Genomic DNA, 19,721 nt, shown 5'->3' on the forward strand with positions numbered 1-19,721 from the left:
CTTTCAGAACTGCTGTTCTCTGTTTCAACAAGCTAGGTTTTTCATCTGCTAAATAGAAGCTGAATGTAGCAGTCATTTCTTCCTGCACTATTAGCTTACTAGAAAAGCTTAAAAATACTTGAAATACACTGTAGGAAGAGGAATGGGATTAAAGAAGATATCATTGAACATGCACAATGTTTAATAGATACAAACTTTAATTTAAACCTGTCAATGATTTCCTAAGTGTGTATAACTGCAGTTTGTCGCTTGCTATCAAATACATAAATTTTGGAAAATTTGATTGCGTAATGTGATGTGTCACTAACACTGTGTGTTCTGCTTTTGAAATGCTGCAATTCCTGAAACTGGAAAGGTAGTTAAAAGTAATTGAAGCTAATAGAGACATTTTTTCCTCTCCAGGTTTGAATATCTATTTAATTTTGACAATACTTTTGAAATTCATGATGATATAGAAGTACTAAAAAGAATGGGAATGGCTTGTGGGCTAGAATCTGGAAGCTGTTCAGCAGAGGACCTAAAAATTGCAAGGAGTTTGGTTCCTAAAGCTCTGGAACCATATGTGACAGGTTAGTTACTCCAAGAAGAGTTGTTTTGTTTTCCTCCTTAATACAGAACTCAAGGAAAAAAATGTGAACATATCTAAGATTAGTTAATTTCCACTACTTTGTGGTGAAAATTCCTAACAAGTTATTAATTACTGTCATGATTTAGGCTTAGCTGGCAGCCAAGCACCACGCAGCTGCTTGCTCACTCCTTTCCACGGTGGGATAGGGGGGGAGGGAAATACAAAGAAAGGTTCATGGGTCGAGACAAGGGCAGGGAGGGATCACTCACCTGTTATGGTCATGGGCAAAAGCGACTTGACTTGGGGAAGAAAAACCAACTTAATTAGTTACCAGTCAAATCAGAGCAGGATAGTGGGAAAGAAAATCAAATCTTAAAACACCACCCCACACCACTCCCTTTTCCCAGCCTCAGCGTTGCCCTTGATTTCTCTCCCTCCTCCCCACCATTGGCACAGGGGGACAGGGAATGGGGGTTGTGGTCAGTCCATCACACGCTGTCTCTGCCGCTCCTTCCTCCTCAGGGGAGGACTCCTCACACCCTGCCCCTGCTCCAGCGTGGGGTCCCTCCCACGGGAGACAGACCTCCATAAACTTTGCCAACCTGAGTCCTTCCTGTGGGCTGCAGTTCCTCATGAACAGCTCCAGCTGCAGCATGGGTCCATTCTGCAGGCATGCAGTCCTTCAGGAGCAGCCTGCTCCAGTGTGGGCTTCCTAGAGTCATGGGCTCTTCAGGCACATCCACCTGCTCTGGCGTGGGGTCCTCCCCAGCTGCAGGGAGGTCTCTGCTTCCCTGTGACCCTCCATGGCTGCCTGGGCACAGCTTGCCCTCTCACCACGGGCTGCAGGGGAACATCTGTTCCAACCACCTCCTCCCTGCCTTTCCACACTGACTTTTGGTGTCTGCCTTGCTGTCTTTCTCACATCCCACTTCTCTCTCCACTGCTGGTTCCTCAGAAGGGTTTTTTCCCCCTCTTAAATATGTTAAATCACAGAGGTGCTCTCACCTATGCTGATTGACTCAGCCTGGGGTCTGACTTGGAGCTGGGAAAGCAGCTTCTCACAGGAGCCACCCCTGTAGCTCCTTCCCCACTACCAGAACACCAACACACAAATATGTATGCTTTTTAGTGTAACATAGGAGTTCACAGAGAATGGGCTATTGCTCTACCAAGAACCACTTTCTGCATTATACCACACAAACAGATCTTTGCAGTGTGTATATTTTTTTCTCAAGAGGGCTGTATTTATAGTTGATTCACCTGCAAAGGCAAAAGGTGGTAAGTGCAAGCATGGTTGTGGCTTCATTTTATTTTGTTTTATCGTTTTCATTATGTAAGACTACTGTACATCTCTGACTTGCTGTCTTCAAAATAAAATAGTTTTTAATGTATTTTGAGGTTTTGCTGTTGAACTAGTGTCTTCTGGTTTTTTAAGGATAGTATTTTGGTGATAGTACATCAATATGTTTTGTTGCTTACTTTTCTGGACTCTAAAAGTATTTAATTGTTTCCACTGAATTGGATTAGTGTGTTTTGAAGTATTCTTGAAATAGGTATTGTTTGTTTCACAGAAATGGCTCAGGGATCAATCAGCAGTGTATATGTCACATCTTCATCAGGTTCTGCATCAAATGGCACAAGATTTTCAGCCAGGTGAGATGAAATTAACAATTTTTTTTTTTTTAAATCTGTGATCATCAAAGAAACTTAATGAGAAATTAAATACTTCATGAAACAAGTTCTCTTCTGATTAAATGTGGTGTGGATATGTGTGTTAAGTTTATTCTCAGATATCCCTGTTACTAGAATGGTGGTGGTTCGTACTGGTGTCGTTAAAGGAATCTTTTCCTGTGCACTGGAAAAGAAGGCAATTAGACTGGTGTTAATCTTGAATGTGTTATTTTTGTTTGGTTTTGAGTTTGTGACAAGGAAACAGATACTTGCCTAAAGACAAAATTTGGGTAAGATGCTCACTTGGTCATTAGTGTCTAACTTAAAAAAAAAAAAAAAAAAAAAAGATTTCCTGTTTTAAACGTTGTCAGAAACTGGTAGAATGATAAACCACAACTTTTATTTAACTTTGTGTGGACATTTGTCATTTCTGAACTTAACTGTTATTTTTTGTCTAAGACATTTTTCTTTCTTTTAGTCAATACTTGCTAACTTTTTGCTGCTACATTAACCAAAAAGATGCTAACCTGTAAAATCAGTCAGATATTGAAATGTTTAACATTAAGCTGATTAGATGAACAAATGATCTGCGCAAGTGTTCCTTTTCTACGAGTTTTCTATTATGTCCAGAAACTTAGCTTTATCTGAAAAGTCAGTTACATATCTGTTGGACATGTCCCACAACTAATCCAATCTGGGCGATTTTAAAATAGCAGAGTAGTTTGGGCTTTTTGCAGATGGGATCCTCAAAGATCATCTAGTCCACCCTCTTGGCATGGACAGGGACATTATCACTCAACCAGGTTGGTCAAAGCTCTGTCCAACTGAGCACTTCGGTAACAGGGCCTCCACAGGTTCTCTGGGCAACCTGTTCCTGTGTCTCATCACCCTCATTGTAAACAATTTCTTCCTTATATTCAGTCTAAACCTACTCTCTTTCTGTTTAAAACTGTTGTCTCTTGTCTTGTCATTGCCAACACTGGTAAAACATCTTTCTCCATGTTTCTTATAAGTTCCATTTAAGTATTGAAATGTCACAGTAAAGTCTCCCTGGAGCCTTCTCTTCTCCAGGCTGAACAAGCCCAACTCTCTCAGCCTGTCCCCGTAGCAGAGGTGCTCCAGCCCTCTGAGCATTTTCATGGCCCTGTTCTGGATCCACTCCAACAGGTCCACAACTGTCTTGTACTGGGAGCCCCAGACTTGGACACAGTACTCCAGGTCTCACAAGAGCAGAGTACAGGGGAGAATCCCCTCCCTCGACCTGCTGGCCACACTTCTCTGGATACAGCCCAGGATACGGTTGGCTTTCTGGGCTGCCAGCGCACACTGCCGGCTCATGTTCAGTTTTTCACCCACCAGTACCCCCAAGTCCTTCTCCTCAGGGCTGCTCTCTATCCACTCTCCACCCAGCCTGTACTTGTGCTTGGGATTGTCCCAACCCAAGTGCAGGACCTTGTACTTGGCCTTGTTGAACTCCATGAGGTTGGCAGTGGCCACCTCTCCAGCCTGTCAAGGTCCCTCTGGATGGCATCCCTTCCCTCCAGCGTGTCGACCGCACCACACAGGTCTTTGACAAACTTGCTTGAGGGTACGCTCAATCCCGCTGTTATGACTAATGAAGATATTAGTCTCAGTATGGACCCTCGAGTGATGCCAGTTGTTACTTGTTTGTATTTGGACATTGAACTGTTGACTGTAACTCTTGAGTCGTGGCCATTCAGCCAGTTTCTTATCCATCAAATAGTCCGTCCGTCAAACCCATCTCTTTCCGATTTAGAGGTAAGAATGTTGTGAGGGGCTGTATCAAAGGCCGTCCAGAAGCTCAGGTAGATTATATCTGTAGCTCTTCCCTTGTTCATGCACCGCTCCATTCCTATAAAGGAATTAATAGGTATGTGGTCATATTTAAAAGGACAGTAAAATAAGAAAAGTCATTAAGCCACGCCAACTCGCCTCTTTTTTTTTTTCCTTTTTTTTTTTGTTCCAGTGACTTTTCCAATGGTGGAGATGGGATGTTGGCTACAAGTTCCAATGGATCTCAGTACAGTGGCTCCAGAGTTGAAACGCCAGTTTCTTACGTTGGGGATGACGATGATGACGACGACGATTTTAATGAAAATGATGATGACGACTGATGCCCTTTGCTTGTAGACTATTTTTTGTTAAAATTCAGCAAGCTTCAGGAATAAATTGTTCTAGGGAGAAGTGTCTCAAATTACTTTGCCCCATCCCTCAAGGAGAATATTGGTAAGCCGTTCTGAGTTTAGAAATTGCACCTCTGATAAGCAAACAAGGATTGTTTTATGTAGGATATTTTTAAATGTGGTGTGGATGTGTGTTTTTTGATACCAGTGTGTTAATGCAGAGCCTTTATTTACTCTTGTTTTAGGGGGTTTTGGTTTGTTGGTTGTTTTTTGGTTGGGTTGGGTTTTTTTCTTACTTGAAGGAAAATGGATTTTGCCCCAAATGTTCTTGCGAAGTTTGCTAAAGAAAATGTAGACACATCATTGAGAAATAAAATGCTATCCTTCTGTGGAAAATGAATACACTGAATGGCAATTTATTTGGAGTGTATTTTGATGATGCCACTTCTTGAGGGATAGTGAGCTAATGTAGTAGTGTTTTTTGTTAATCACGCAGTGTCCAAAGAACGAAACAAGAAAGATACGTCCTACTTTTTTACATGTTAAATTCCAGAAATGTTGTTGTGAACTTATTTTCCCTTAAATTATATCTAACATTATGATTCCATCAAGTTTATATACTTCTCACTGTATGTTGGGACATAAGAATTACAAAGGGTTTGGCAAATGTTTACTGCCAGTTGGTGCAGCTATATAAAATGTCTTGAAGGTTTGGAATGATTTATTGCTTATGGTAAAATTTGCCTGATTTCTTACAGGCAGACTTTTGAAACTTTTTATTATATAGTTGTTTACATACTTATAAGTCTATCATATAAAGACATGTACTGAAACAAATGTTTGTATTTGTTTCATAAGCATCTTCCTGTAATCTATTATAAAGTTGAAATTAAATATAGAGAATGTTTTAAGTTTTTTAACTCAAAATTTGTCAATCATTTTTAATAGTTCATTTTTATAAAAGGAATTTCAGGGCAGGTGGTAGTCTTTTTAAATTTATTCACAAACAATTAACTGCACAAATACTGTCAGCTGCCTATTCTAAGACAGTAGTCTTTTTATTGAAACACAAATAAACTTTTCTGTAATATTTTATGGAATATAAAGAGACTATAATTGTTTGACTTGTTTAACCTTGGCACTGTTAGTTTTTATTAATAAAACGCGCATGGGCATTTTTAACAAGCTCTGTGGTTTTTCTAATTTTAGGGTTATTTTAGAACATTTCACTTCCTCTCATCACAAGACCTAGAATTAACTGTCTCAGGATACTGCATCTGCACTACAGAGGGCCCAGGTTTTTTTGCTTTCATTTTGTATTTTGTCCTTACAGCTCTTGGTAACTTACGATGCAAAAAAGCAGCGTCTTCCTCTGTGTACTCTCTTCTTGCGCGTCTCCTGTTGCTCCTCAGAGTGTCGGGCCAGTCGTAGTACTCCAGTTGAGCTCCTCTGTTTAGGATCACACGCTTACTGTCCTAACTTTTCACCCCTTAACATTCCCGTGCCCTCAGAACAGGTCTTCATCTACTTTCCATATACTTCCACCTTAAATCGTCTTGTCAGATCACATCCTCTGCTCTCACCCGAAAGCACAGGTTACTGAACTGGCTCGGTCAGTCTGCAGGCTGGTGTCAGAGCCAGAATTTGTTGCTTCCACAAACTCCAGGGAGTCGCTGCAAAGACAACTTACTGTCTGGTATGGGCTCCTGGGTGCACTTAAATCCTGTGATAAATATGAAGTGTGTTAGATGTCTTCTCTGAGGGATTATGCCTTGACAAACCTGTCGTAAGGGGATGTTGGTTCTTACGCAGTTCGTGCACAGTGAACGTTTTCTAATTGTATCAAACCTTGCTGTAGTACCAAGTGAACCAAGCAAACTACTACTCAATTTCATGGGCCTGGGGAAACCATTTTTTTGGGGGGTGTGGGGTGTGTAATTGAATGCTTTGCTTCTCACTAAAAATGCCATTCTTTGCAGTGCTAGTGCGAGAAGCAAGGATCTTGTTGCAGTTGGGTCAGCTGATTCAAATCATCTTTGCTGTTGAGTGGCAGTTTTATCTGCAGAGCACAGCAATAGTTACTGAAGAACTTCTGACAGTCCAAGGAGGTTATTCCAGTTTTCCCTTATGTTCTAAATCTGTAGCGTGGGATCCAAGGTGTACCTGCAGAGTGTGAGTACAGGGACGTTTACTAGGTAAGGAAGGCTGAAAGCATCCTGCCAGTTTCCTTTTGCTTCTTATCAGTGGAGTAGACCAGATGAGACATGCTCAAGGTGGGAGTGAAAGCGGCAAAACGTACGTTTCAAAAGATGTTAGTTTGCTTGCTTTTTGTTGATGATGAATCTCTGAAATGGAATTTGAAAGTTTAAATAAGCAGCATTGGAGTGGTTTGGAGGAATGAATCTGTGTTACCTTTGTTTCAGGAGAGCTTTCTAGTAAAGGCAACAGTCAATAACAGGAGAAGGTCTGTTATTGCTTGCTCTAGATATCAGTTACCTGGTCGTAGTATTTAGGTGAAAGGCTGGGGGGAGGGGAAGAGAAGAAACCAGTGGTGAGGGAGGAGGTGGAAATGAGGAAAGGAGACTTGAAGAATTAGGAAGAGGACTGAACCAGAAAAGAACAGATTGAAACTTAGTGTCTTTACAGAGGGGCATAAAAGATGGTAAGGTGTAAGTTGGGAAGAAGTAATGAGAAAACAAGAGGAGACTAGTCAGACTACAAAAAAAGACTAGGAGTAGAAAGTTTAAAAAAAGAGGGTGGGAGTGGGGGCACAGAAATGTGTAGAACAGATATAATAATTTCAGGCCTGAAATGGAAGGACCTTGAAAGTGGGAGGTAACTTTGAACTATATGGTTCTGATCTCTGAAAAGGGTGGTACGACACGTACAGATGGAAAAGGAAGATCAAAAGCAGGAACAGAATGTAAGAGGAAATCGTGGGACAGGAAATTGTTGAGGAAATCTCTGGAAGTAGAAAATACTGTAAGGAGACAGATGCTACGATTCAGTTTAAGAAAGATTAGAAGATGGTAAAGGTAAGGAGAATCAGGTAAGGTAAGGGCTCAGTTTGGGGGAAAACATGACAGGGAAGGGATGTGCTGTTACCACTTCGTTTGTCAGCACTTTTTTGTGTTCTGAGGAAGAGTTGCCAAGTGTGTGTGTGCGTATGAATATCTCTGAACTGGCCCTGCAGATAAATCCTGGTAACAGTGTTCATTTTTTACTATTTTTCTAAAGTGATGCTGAGCTTTGAAAGTATCTGTATTTTGACATATATAATAAGAAAGATTTCTTGAATGGTTTGTTTCAAAAGTAAACTGTTGTGCTTGTCCTGTAGGAATTTGCTTGAACTAAAGAAAAGCAATTATGATTATGGAAACTTTTTTTTTTAATCTTCCCTCTACGAAGAGCAACTATTGCAGAGAACCAAAACTAAATCTGGCTGATAATGTACCAACCCTTGAAGGTGACCATTTAGTAGATTGTTCATGGAAGGAGGTGACTGTCACAAGATAAATCTCTTAATGCGTTAGCAGCACATACACGGGTTGTGAAATCTTCACATTAATGGGAAATCTGAAGATTGGTTGCTGCTTTAATATAAAAAGGGTGAGAAGGCAAAAAAAAAAAGCATTGATGTAATACTACTTGGAAGGACCGTCAGCAGAGACTATATACACTGTTTTTCGCAGATAGTCTGTTGTTTCCTGTAGGGAATTCCTTTCTCTTGTCCGCTTATGAGAAGAGCAGTGGGTTATTTGTCTTGTTAACAGCCTTCAGCCCTTCTCAGATCTGTCTGCTTCCAGAAAGAATATTATCACACACACACAAGGCTTTACTGTTAAATCCTTGCTCTACCTGAATTGTAATTTACTAAGCAGGAAAAGCCAGCACAATGAGAGCAGGGATTTAAGATTTTTCCAAGGTTATTCTTGGTCTCTGATTCTTCCTTCACCCTCCCTGGATTCTCGTTAGCAAGATGCTCAGGGGGCTGGAGTAATTGCTGTATGAGGAGAGACTGGGAGAGATGGGCTTGTTCAGCCTGAAGAAGAGGGGTCCTCAAGAGCGCTGATGTCAACCTTCCAGTACTGTGAGAAGGCCGTTGCGAAGCTGGAGTCGTCCATGTGGTGCATGGTGGGAGGATGAGAGACAGCGCACACAAGCTGAATGAAACGAGCGCTTCCAACTGGGTTTAAGGAAGAACCTGGTCAAGCTGGTTCTGAGAAGCTGTGGATGCCCCCTCCCTGGAAGTGTTCAAGGCCAGGCTGGATGAGGCTTTGAGCAACCTGGTCTAGTGGAAGGTGTCCCCGCCCCCTGCAGGGGGGGGTGGGTTGAGGTCCCTTCCAACCCAGACCATTCTGTGATTCTAAGCTGTGGAATAGGTTGCCCAGAGATGTGGTGCTGACTCCATCCTTAGCCTGTGTAGACTTCAAAACCCTAAAATCCCTGAGCCATGTAGTCTGACCTCACAGCTGGCCATACTTTGGGCAGAAATTGGACAAGAGATGACCTGAGATGCCTTCCAGCCTGAATGACCAGATGAATCCCATAGGAGAAGGGAGAGGGGGGGAAACCAACACCAACCAAAAAGAATATGTTAGAAAATACCACATGTCAGTATCATGAACAGACTGACAAGTGGGTCATCTGGCTTGTCTGCATACTGGAGAGACTCTGCATTAAAAAGAAGGGAAGCTCAACTCATCTTCAGAAGCTGTCAAAAGTTACCAAACTCATTTGGTGGAAAAGGTAATTGGATGAGCAGGTAGAATTGAAGACTGGTCCTTTAAGATGAGATTTCTAAGAAGAAGCAGTAATGCAGCTGATGCTGGGAGCAGAATCAAGAAGAGAAACAACCTACACACACGGGGTGTTTCCTGCTTCCAGCATTTGGTTACGCTGGTAATTCTCACCTGGCATGATGGTGGTCGTCACCCAGATGTGTTTGCCTCTCACTCGGTGGGAGAGCTGCTGACCCCAGGGAGACATTCACAGCAGCACTAACAAGTGAAACATTAACCAGAGAAAATCATGAGTATTGATTTGCAGCTTTTCTGTGATAAAAACAGAATGTCCTCATGTGGCAGAGAAGAAAGAAGGGAGACTGGTGTTAATCGAAAAATCACCTGTGGAGTGTCTTTGCAAGTGCTTTGCTACTTTGTTCTCCTGTGACCTCATTTCTTTGTAAAATTTTTGGATGTTCTGTGAACAGGTTGAAATCCAAAGATAGGCTCAAAAATTTGATCTTGTTTGAATGCTGTGTATGCGTCATGGTATATTGCTGTAAACAGTGTGGTGATACCAGCCCTAACCTATTGAGAGCTGGCCAGAACAGAATGGGAAGTTCCACATTTCTGATGCTGATGTTTAATGAACCTTGAAATAGGGAGTAAATTCTCACAGACTAAAATAATTCTAAGGGGGCCAATTGTCAAAGTGATGCGAGGAAATCCTGTCCAAATGTGGTCTAGACAGCTTGAGATCAGTCCTGAATCTCATATTAGCAAAACTGCCGAAGGGAACAGCTCAAAGAAAATTAAAAGCCTGAGAAGTTAATTATTGGGGCCTACAAGAATGCTGGAGGCATGTAGTGGTAAGACAAGGAGTAATGGGTTTAAACTGAAAGAGAGGAGATTTAGATCAGATACCAGGAAGAAATTCTTCATGGAGAGGGTGGTGAGGCACTGGAAGAGGTTGCCCAGAGAAGCTGTGGATGCCCCATCCCTGGAAGTGTTCAAGGCCAGGCTGGATGAGGCTTTGAGCAACCTGGTCTAGTGGAAGGTGTCCCTGCCCATGGCAGGGGGGTTGGAACTGGATGGTCTTTAAGGTCCCTTCCAACCCAAACCATCCTATAATAAATGACACAATACAGAATACGTTCTGTCATGTGTGTATGGGAGGAGGTTTCAAGTTCGTAGCTGAGTAAGAAATGATGGATATATTTCAGCATCTTTAAGCCTTTTCTCATTTATTGCAGTCTGATTTTTTTTTAACATTATTTTACAATATCTACAGGTTGTGTGTTAAAGGGTTATGAACTGCTTACTGCTGAGTCATAGTTTTTGTGGCATTATCACTGCCGTGGTTTAGCCCTATCTGGCAATTAAGTACCACCAGTTGCTCTACCACTCCACTCCCCTTAAATCCCCCCAACTCCCTGTCCCAGCTAATAGTGAGGAAGGGTCAGAGGAAGAACAAGGGGGGCTCATAATAATTGAAATAAGAACTATTTAATTATGTAAATGAAACTTAGGGATTTACGAACAATGCTACTGCCAATAATAGAAGGTATGATACAGGATCTCACCACCTGTGGACAGACACAGATTCTAAAACATCAAGGAAAAAAGAAATCTAAAATACCAAACCCAAAAGCGGAGGGAGAAAAACCCGTACTCTGAGACAAGGAGCCGAGACCGCAGGGAGAAAGAAACTTCCAACCCCCCCTCCCAGATCAATCCCCTGACAAAAGACGCTCCTTCTCTGCTAATCACCTGCCATGAGGTCCGAACAAAGACCGCACTGCTGGCCGGAATTTCCTAGCTGACCCCCTCCACACCTTCTGGGTCGTGCCTCTCAGGGTCCCCGTTTGTGCCTTGTAAAAAATACGCGCATTGCAAACTTCCCACCCCTCCCCTCCCCACCAGTTCTCGGCACTGCAGGTACAGGGGGTGACACTGACCGCTCAGCTTGATGTATCATGGAATGAAACAAGATCCTGTGGGCTCATCCCTGACTGAAACCACCACATCACTGACTGAACAGCTGCATCAAGTACGGTTGTATTTCTGTTTAATGTTTTCTTCAACAACCCCAGGAAAAAGAAATTAAAAAGAATTACAAGTGGTCCTGGTTAGAAAAGAAGCAAGCAACGAACAGGACAGATCAGCGTGGATTGCTCGGCAACCAAGGCGCATCCAAAAAATGTTACGGTTAAACTACATGTTTTGAACAAAGAATTCAAGCTACGCTTACGGGAGGTAAGACTGCACTGAAAGTGTGAGATCCTAAAAGTGATCTGGGTGTCGAGGCGGACAAGAACTCGCCTGTCTCCTACATGGTGTTTTAGGGAACTAGCTAATCTCATTTTGTGTGTATAGGTAAAGCTAATGGTGGATTGGAAAGGGATTTTTATGCCTGGGTATATATGAGACCAATAGCTGGCAGCTCTGTATTTGTTAGCATCTTCATTTTAAAAAGGTGTTGGGAAAATTGGGAAAGACTCGGAAAAGAAGTCCTTCCCCCAGTTACTCAATACCTGATGTCAAGATCTCCTAGTAAGAGATTTAAGGAACTCTTTTGGTTTATAAGAAAGAAATATGAGGGAGTACTGGACTTAGGTCACTCAAAAAAGTGGGGTTTTAAAAGACTTACAGATACAGGAGAGAAAAGTGACATGAGATTTAAGGACAGGAACTTGAAATCAGAAAAAAAAAAATTACGTAGTGGATCACAATGGTGATAAACCCCTGGAATATAGTTTGATTGAAATGGTAGAATTCCCATGTTGGTAACAGTGGGCCGACACATGAATACACACGTTAGTGATGAAGCACGTTATCCCAAGGGCCCTTCCAGAATTCAGTTGTTTCTCCTTGTAGAGAAAGCAAGAGAGGTGTAGTGGGAGTCTGAAAAGGGAATTCTCAGGCCAAATTCTACTTTTAAGTTAAGGAGAAGTGCCATGCATCCATTGTTACCCCGCTGGTGTCAAGAACAAGAAATTGAAGAACCGTGAACAGTCTTTGTCCCCAGTGAGAGTTTTGCAAATTAAATTGAGGCATAGGACACTTGTTCTTTCATGCACGTTTTTATTTTATGTTAAACAAGAAAGTCTTGTTTGAGCTTGAACTTTTGTATCTGAAAGACATGAACCTTGTGAATTGAGTGTATGTGCAGAGCATAAATATTTTTTGCAAGCATTACTGATGCAGCTGTTACTCTCCATTTCCAGTCACGGAAAGTGGCACGTGGTTGGACAGCTCTGCCTGGCTTTTCTTACATGTGAGCGATTAAAACCAGTTATACGAAATGATGTGAAGAACTCCCAAGTGCAATAGCAAAGACTTGATTATTAATATATACTACTTAACAATTTTAAAAGGTAGAGGGCAAACGTTTTGGACTTCCTGTACTCTCGGAGTCACAACACAAAAAATCCTTTAAGCATCAGGGTGCTTGTATTCAGTGTTTTTCTGCACTCCATTGATTTTTCTTCATTGTAATAATACACATGTGGACTTTGCATCTAATTATTGGCTTTACCAATTGTATGAATATTCATGAGAACAGATGGAGGTGTTGAGAGGAAGTTACATCTCAAAGCAACTGTGTGTTTCTGTTCTAAGTCCAACCCTTAACCTAACACTGCTGATACCACCACTGAACCACATCCTTCAGCACCACATCCACACGTCTCTTAAATCCCTTCAGGAATGGTGACTCCACCAGTTCCTTGGGCAGCCCGTTCCAGTGCCTGACAACACCTTTAGTAAAGAAACTTTTCCTAATATCCAATCTAAACCTCCTCTGGCACAACTTGAGGCCGTTTCCTCTTGTCCTGTCGCTTGTCACCTGGGAGAAGAGACCAACCCCCCCCTCTCTGCACCCTCCTTTCAGGCAGCTGTAGAGAGCGATCAGGTCTCCCCTGAGCCTCCTCTTCTCCAGGGTGAACACCCCCAGTTCCCTCAGCTGCTCCTCACAGCACTTGTGCTCCAGACCCTTCCCCAGCTCCGTTGCCCTGCTCTGGACATGCTCTAGCACCTCAATGTCTTTCTTGCAGTGAGGGCCCCAGAACTGAACACAGTACTCATGGTGTGCCCTCACCAGTGCCCAGTACAGGGGGACAATCCAAAGTTTTAAACTTTAAAGCAAAAGTACTGAATTCATTAACAACACACTTTGTGCTAATGGTTGGTTCTTGCATGTTATTAATCATTATTGCTTTGCACATAAAACTGTTGTCTATAACATTTTTACACTAAATCAGCTGTGACTGTACAGAAGTGTGGAGCTCCTGGCACTGATGGCCGGGGTCCTCATCAGTCTCCAAGGAGAAGGCAATCAGGCTGGAGTGAGGGTCTGTCGTGATTTCTCCCGTCGTTGGTGTTTTATGCATCTTGCCCTCCCCTCCCCTACCTGAAGGGGGATTTCAACTGCTCTTTAACTTGGTTTGGTTTTGCCAGTCACCCCTCTTGGGCCTTGGGCAGGGTGTCCTGCCCCTTTTCCTTCCCCTGCACTTATTTTGGTCTTTATCTTGTAACTTCCGCCACTTGGATGTCTCCATGCAACTGTGTAAGGCTGTCTTCGCCACTACATGAAACGTTGGTACGTAGCGTTGGGCTCTGCGGTCGCAGTGCTGCGAAATGCTTGTGTGCTGGTCGTTAACGCTGTTTAAGGGTGCTTAGGTGTCGGTTCTGGGCAAGCTAGGGTTAATTATTCCCAGATTAATACACATAGAGCTTTCACGGGAATTTTTCTGCTTCAGCTACACTAGCCGCAAACCTTGCTCTGTATTACTATTATTTGTAGTAAAGGAAGAAAATCATCTCAGATAGCTAAAAGTTAATGAAAAATCTAAATTCAAGGTGACAGTCTTCATACTTGAAGAACCAGATCCAGTGGAGCTGCATACCCTTTTTTTTGGCCTCAGGACGCATCATCCTTTGGTCAACACAAGGACACTTGGGTCTTTAATGCCTATACCTCATCCAAGGTCTTTCTGCACCGTCGGTCTAGGCTGTCATTCTGAAGCTGTGGCAGTGCAGGTACCCCAGCCCGTGGGGCGTTTCAGCGTCTTCCTGTGTGTGCTAACTAAAATGTGGACTTGGGATGCTGCATTGCCCGATTCAAACCTCTGCAGATTGCAGGCGCCAAGTCAAGCGCAGTCACCCAGTGAACCTGCCTGTGTTAGAGACAGCGAGGGGAGAGTTCTTGGGTTTCTTGGCAAGATTTAAGTGCTCTGTTTATAGACAACGTTGAATTACTTTTAAGCTTGAAATTGCTCTCTTGTTATAAAAAAATATTTTATTATTTCGTTGTTTTCCATACTATTTTGGAAAGATGCCCAGGAGGAGACCTGTGTTCCAAAAAGGATATAAAATTGATTTTTATTCAGCCTCTTTAAGACAAAGTCCCGCTGTAAAAATTGAAATACGAAAGACCAGTGAGGAGGGGGAATTTAAGAGCATGAATTTTCTTACTGTTTCTGAAATGCAGAATGCCCGATTTTTTGAAGAAGGGCTCAAATACCATTTGTGGTTTGAATGGGAAATGCTCCCTCCCAACTAGAATCTCTGCAAGCTGGCTGGCTGAATGCCACTCAGGTTTACCTGTTAGATCTTCCCACTTCCTGAAGTGGCCAGGCAATGAAGGTGTGAAATGATTTCTTCTCTTGAGTATCTTTTTCTGTGCAGTGTTTATTTTCTGGCTGAAGCCTCCTGGACTTCATCTAACATAAACATACTATGCAGGCAGAGCAATCCTGCATATTTGCATTGTGTATGGCAGAGCTAGACTTCTTAAGGTTTAGATTCACTTAACGATTTAGCGCTACTTCATCTTCCAGATTTTTCCAAGTAACCCAAAGCTTATCATTGCAATAGAGGGTGATGCTATGGAAAAAAACACTAACCCCAAAAACCCTCTAACAGTTACATGGACACAGTTCTCCTGGATACGACTGGATGTTACAGTCTTACTGGTCCTTGTTATGTAAGTTACGCGCAGACGGAAGTTGTAGGTGGTACAGCAAAACCTCTAAGCTAGAGGCCAGATTTCAAGTTCACTTCTCTTGCGGTCATTGATACATCAGCTAACAAAATCTGACTTGGCTGACTGGTTCAAAAACCCAATGCATTGGGATACAGATAATTTTAACATATTTTTATAATTTATACATACTGTACAAGACAGATTGAGAATTTTGTATTACTTGCTAGTATTTCAAACTATTCATTTCTTTTTCTAGCTATGTTATTATTTCTCAATAACCAAGATTTAGTATTATACATCAATTATTTATTATGGGTTGGAAAGTGACTGAAAATGATGTTTTGATCCTATGCTTATTTTTGAAGGCACAGCTGCTCCATTCAGTGGAAAACCTGTTTTGTGCAAATACTTGCATGAAGGCAGCAGCACACGCTAGCCATGGAATAGTAAGCTACATACATCGAGGTAACCCTCATCTCCTTCACACACGGCAAGCGGTATCTCGATTTTTAGCTATATGGGTCGTCTTCAGTGGGAAATGTCTCCTTGCAATTTGTGTGAATTTATATGGGAATCATAGAAAATAAATACAGATGAATGCAGTAACAGGCAAGTTCACTCTCACTTGTGTTTTTCAGAAGTGTCTTTGTCGCTGCTCAGTCGTCTATTTTCAGTTTGAATTCCACTTTTCCTTCATACGGATCGTGAATGTTATCAAAGGTAATTCCAGCTCCAATGATTTTGCACACTATTCGAAGTTCTACATTCCTTGTAATGTTGAGAAATTTCACGGCTACCAAAGGATTGCTGTAGCTGGGCTAGGGGGGGAAAAAGAAAACCCACGTAATTTTTCACTGCCAAAATAAAGCCTTAAAATTAGCCTTCTCCCCAGCCCTCGTAAGGTTGCGGAGATGCTGCATGCGTTTAATCTTCTGTGAAGGTAAAGGGAAGTAATACTCCTTTACGTGAGCACCCACCTGTGCCTTTTTTCCATAGTAGGGGAAGTAGTGCAGGTTGAAGGTACCGTTCACAGGGTAGTAGTCCACCTCCAGCGGGCGAGACTCTTCGCCCTGCTCGTGAAGGAGGAAGGAAGCTTTGTTGGCTGGGCCGTTTTAAGCTGGCCCCGGGCAAGTGTTCTACTGCTGCCAAAAGCTGCGCAGTGTGTATTAACGCTCGGGTTCAGCAGTTTAGCACCGGACTTATTTTTCTTTCTCAGCTGAAAGTGGAAATCTGGTGTTGCTACTGCCAAGAGAAACGGGCGAGTGTGCTTTCACAGCGGTTGTGGGTGCGGTGAGTGGGGACTTCCAGTACCTGAAGGGGCTACAAGGAAGCTGGGGGGGGACTTTTTACAAAGGCCTGTAGTGACAGGACAGGGGATAACGGGTTTAAATTGAAAGTGGGGAGGTTTAGATTGGGCGTCAGGAAGAAGTTCTTCCCGGAGAGGGTGGTGAGGCACTGGAACAGGTTGCCCAGAGAAGCTGTGGATGCCCCATCCCTGGAAGTGTTCAAGGCCAGGCTGGATGAGGCTTTGAGCAACCTGGTCTAGTGGAAGGTGTCCCTGCCCATGGCAGGGGGGTTGGAACTAGATGGTCTTTAAGGTCCCTTCCAACCCAAACTGTTCTGTGATTCTAAGCTGTGGAATAGGTTGCCCAGAGAGGTGGTGCTGACTCCATCCTTAGCCTGTGTAGACTTCAAAACCCTAAAAGCCCTGAGCCATGTAGTCTGACCTCACAGCTGGCCATACTTTGGGCAGAAATTGGACAAGAGATGACCTGAGAAAAGAAATGTGCAGAGAGCCTGAACTTCACAACTGGGAGCTGAAAGCAAGCAGCAGGTGTTCTCTGCAGCACGGGAAAACAATTTTTCAGGTGAATTCAAGTAAAGCAAACATTTTGTTACTGTTCCTAGGATATCTGCTGGTTCAAGAAATTACACAGAATGGAGGATATTCCCAGTATTTCACCAAAATTATCTGATTTTCGGAGCTGCAGGGTAATCATTTTGGTCGTGACTCTCCTTCTCTTGCTATCAGAGCTGCAGGGCTTGACATTTTTGAGTCCCGGACCTCATGCACTCACCATGTATGTGCAGTCTACCCTTGGTGCAGTGCCATTGCCAGGGAAAAACTTGATAATCTGAAATAGAAAACACATGTTGGGTCATCTTGGAAATCGTTTTGAGATAAAAACTATTAACTGGGCCTCAAAGGATGCTTAATGTGTTTCTGTATAAGGTGCTGTCAAACAGATCATCTGAGCAATATGGCCTAGTGGAGGGTGTCCCTGCCCATGGCGGGGGGTTTGGAATTAGATGATCTTTAAGGTCTTTTCCAACCCAAGAAAACCTTGGCTTTGTCAGAAACCCTTGGGCCCGTTTGGTCCTACAAAAATAGTGGGGTTGCATCCTGCAGCAGCGAAGGCGAGAGGAGGTAAAGCCCCTGGGGGCACTATCCACCTGCCTCCCCCCTTGCTGTGCCTGGTGTGCAGCCTTGCTGAAGGAGGCAAAGGTGTTTTGGGGAAAAGCCTGTGTTTCATTTGTCAAAATGAGGGCACAGCTCTCCTCTCACAGTTAGATCTTGTACAGATTCTGGAAACCATCGAAGGTGCAAGCCAAACCAAAAATCAAGTGATTTTGTCTATCGGCAAGTGGGGGAGAATTTCTGAGCTAGAAGGCTCAGAATTTTACCTGGAAACAAAAGTGAAATGCTTATGCCTTTGTCTGTGCCCTGAAAAAAATTAAAGGAAGCATAGAAGATTCCCTTTATCCTCTCCAAAAAACACATGTTGGTGGTTTTCACTGATAAAAATATCCACCAGGCCTGAACTTTGTTTTTATAGGTTCCGCTAAAGATTTTCTTTGCAGCCTGGAGAAAGCAAGTGTGCAAGTATCACCTCCCTGAAATCACTTTGGTTACTGTCACATCCTGACGCCTTAGCTGAAGGCACAGTTTTATCCCGCAGTACCCAATCCTGTTTCACATCCTCTTTTGTCGGATGAGAGCGCTACGGAGATGCTAATAAAACTAAATTCTCACTGAATTCGTTCCCACTCCACACCCTGAGCTTGTACTTACCCTGTTCATCTTTATAATAAAACAGGGTTTTCCTTCTGGAAAGCCAAAAGTCGGATCTGTGATGCCGGAGCAGTTTTGAAGCATATCTGAGGTAAATTTGCAGGATAGTTTTGTTTTATTGGGGCCGTCGAAGGTGTCCTGGATGAAGTACGTGTCACCGGTGCAGTTGACGTTCAGACGCTGAGCAGCTGGCGTGTATGCTAGGTATGTGAAGGAAGGAAGGAAGAAAGATTCCCCTCTGAAGTGTTTCATATGTGAGTTATGCATCCCAGTATCAGGCTGGAGGTTACATCATGAGGGACTGTACTTCAAGTGAAAGTGGGGTTAGGTGGTATGACGAAAATCTGAATTGTATGGGAGGTTGGCTTTGGTTTTGTTTTAGAAAATAAGGAGATCGAATTAAGGCTGATAATTTGTATTGATGGCTCCATGTAAAGTCAGTCTCAAATGTGTTCTTTCTCAATATGTGTATGAGACAGAAATATGGTATTAAGGCTCAAAAGGAATATAATAAGATAAGAACAGGCAAGCGGAGCACCTAACCTGCTTTGACTGTACTCTCTGAGGACACTATGCAGCGGCTTCACAAGACTTATGGCACTTTGTAGTCACGGGCAGTATTGGATTACTTCAGGTGAGACTACTTTTGAAGATCTTTTTTCTTCCCTCCAAACTTTCTATTAGCATATGTTATTTAGGCTATTTAGGATTAAACAAAGTAAAACTCCTGAGGCAGGGTTCTGCTTTTAACAGACACCATTACAGTAAATAGATATGTTTGATTTACAGATTCATGAGATGGTTTGCTCATCCCTTTCAGAAGATGCATTTTCCACTCAAAAGCTGTGATTTCAGAAGGACAGATGGAAAATGGAATGACTGACTTAAGGTCCTGAGACCTAATGCGGGAGATGGGACAGCACTGGTTTTTTTTAGTATTATGCAGGAAACCCCATATTTACCTGTCAGAAAAGTCCGAAGGGTTGTCACTAAACCTTCCCAGGTTTTGTTGTCGGATGCGTTGTAATAAATCTGTAGTCCTCTGTCCCCATAAACGTCAGGTCGTAATGTTACACCTTCGTGGGGAAAAAAAGGGAAGGCAAAGCAGAGGAGAGAGAGGTGCTAGGCACAGATTTGTTTAAATTGACAATAGTGATGGTGCTGCTGCATCAAGACCCATTATTCTAAGTGTAGGAGATCCCTGGGCTTTGCTGGGGAGGATTTAAACCCATACGGAAACCATCTTGCCTGTGAGCTGTTCAACCACGACCCTAAAGCCTCTGCTGCTGCTAAACTTTTTTCCTTCTGTGTATATGCACGCTGTTATGAGAACAGCTTGCAAAGCCATTCCAGCAATTGCACTGGATTTCCCCAGGACTTGTTAAAAAGGGCAATAATAAGTCACTTATTACTTATTATTAAATAATTCAGGTTACAGAAACGGATCGTACAGCTGTGTCAGAAACCGCTTTTGAAAGAGCCATGCTTAATATTTTACAGGAATTCTTTTGTCAGCAAACATCAAGCTTACTGAATATCATAGAATCACAGAACG

The 19,721-nt window shown here is 42.7% G+C and overlaps 2 protein-coding genes across 3 annotated transcripts in view; one reads left to right on the forward strand and one right to left on the reverse strand.

Annotated features, from left to right (window-relative positions):
- Window positions 1-5,565, forward strand: part of TFDP1 (transcription factor Dp-1) — a 41,067-nt gene extending 35,502 nt beyond the window's left edge. The window contains exons 9-11 of one of the 2 annotated variants that reach the window (XM_010158801.1): window positions 403-569; window positions 2,140-2,221; window positions 4,227-5,565. In XM_010158801.1, coding sequence (XP_010157103.1) covers window positions 403-569; window positions 2,140-2,221; window positions 4,227-4,374 — 397 coding nt within the window. In that variant the 3' untranslated portion in view covers window positions 4,375-5,565. The remainder of the gene's footprint in view (window positions 1-402; window positions 570-2,139; window positions 2,222-4,226) is intronic. The other variant, XM_010158800.1, reaches the window with a different exon arrangement.
- A 10,184-nt stretch (window positions 5,566-15,749) lies between these two features.
- On the reverse strand, window positions 15,750-19,242 carry ATP4B (ATPase, H+/K+ exchanging, beta polypeptide; the record flags this gene model as incomplete). The annotated part of the gene is made up of 5 exons (XM_010158802.1): window positions 15,750-15,911; window positions 16,071-16,163; window positions 17,172-17,228; window positions 18,167-18,366; window positions 19,129-19,242. Coding segments are annotated over 5 exons (626 nt in total), but the record flags the coding sequence as incomplete, so codon positions are not given.
- Between the last annotated feature and the right edge of the window lie 479 nt (window positions 19,243-19,721).

The sequence above is a fragment of the Eurypyga helias genome, unplaced genomic scaffold (assembly GCF_000690775.1).
Source record: "Eurypyga helias isolate BGI_N326 unplaced genomic scaffold, ASM69077v1 scaffold7329, whole genome shotgun sequence".
NCBI lineage: Eukaryota > Metazoa > Chordata > Aves > Eurypygiformes > Eurypygidae > Eurypyga > Eurypyga helias.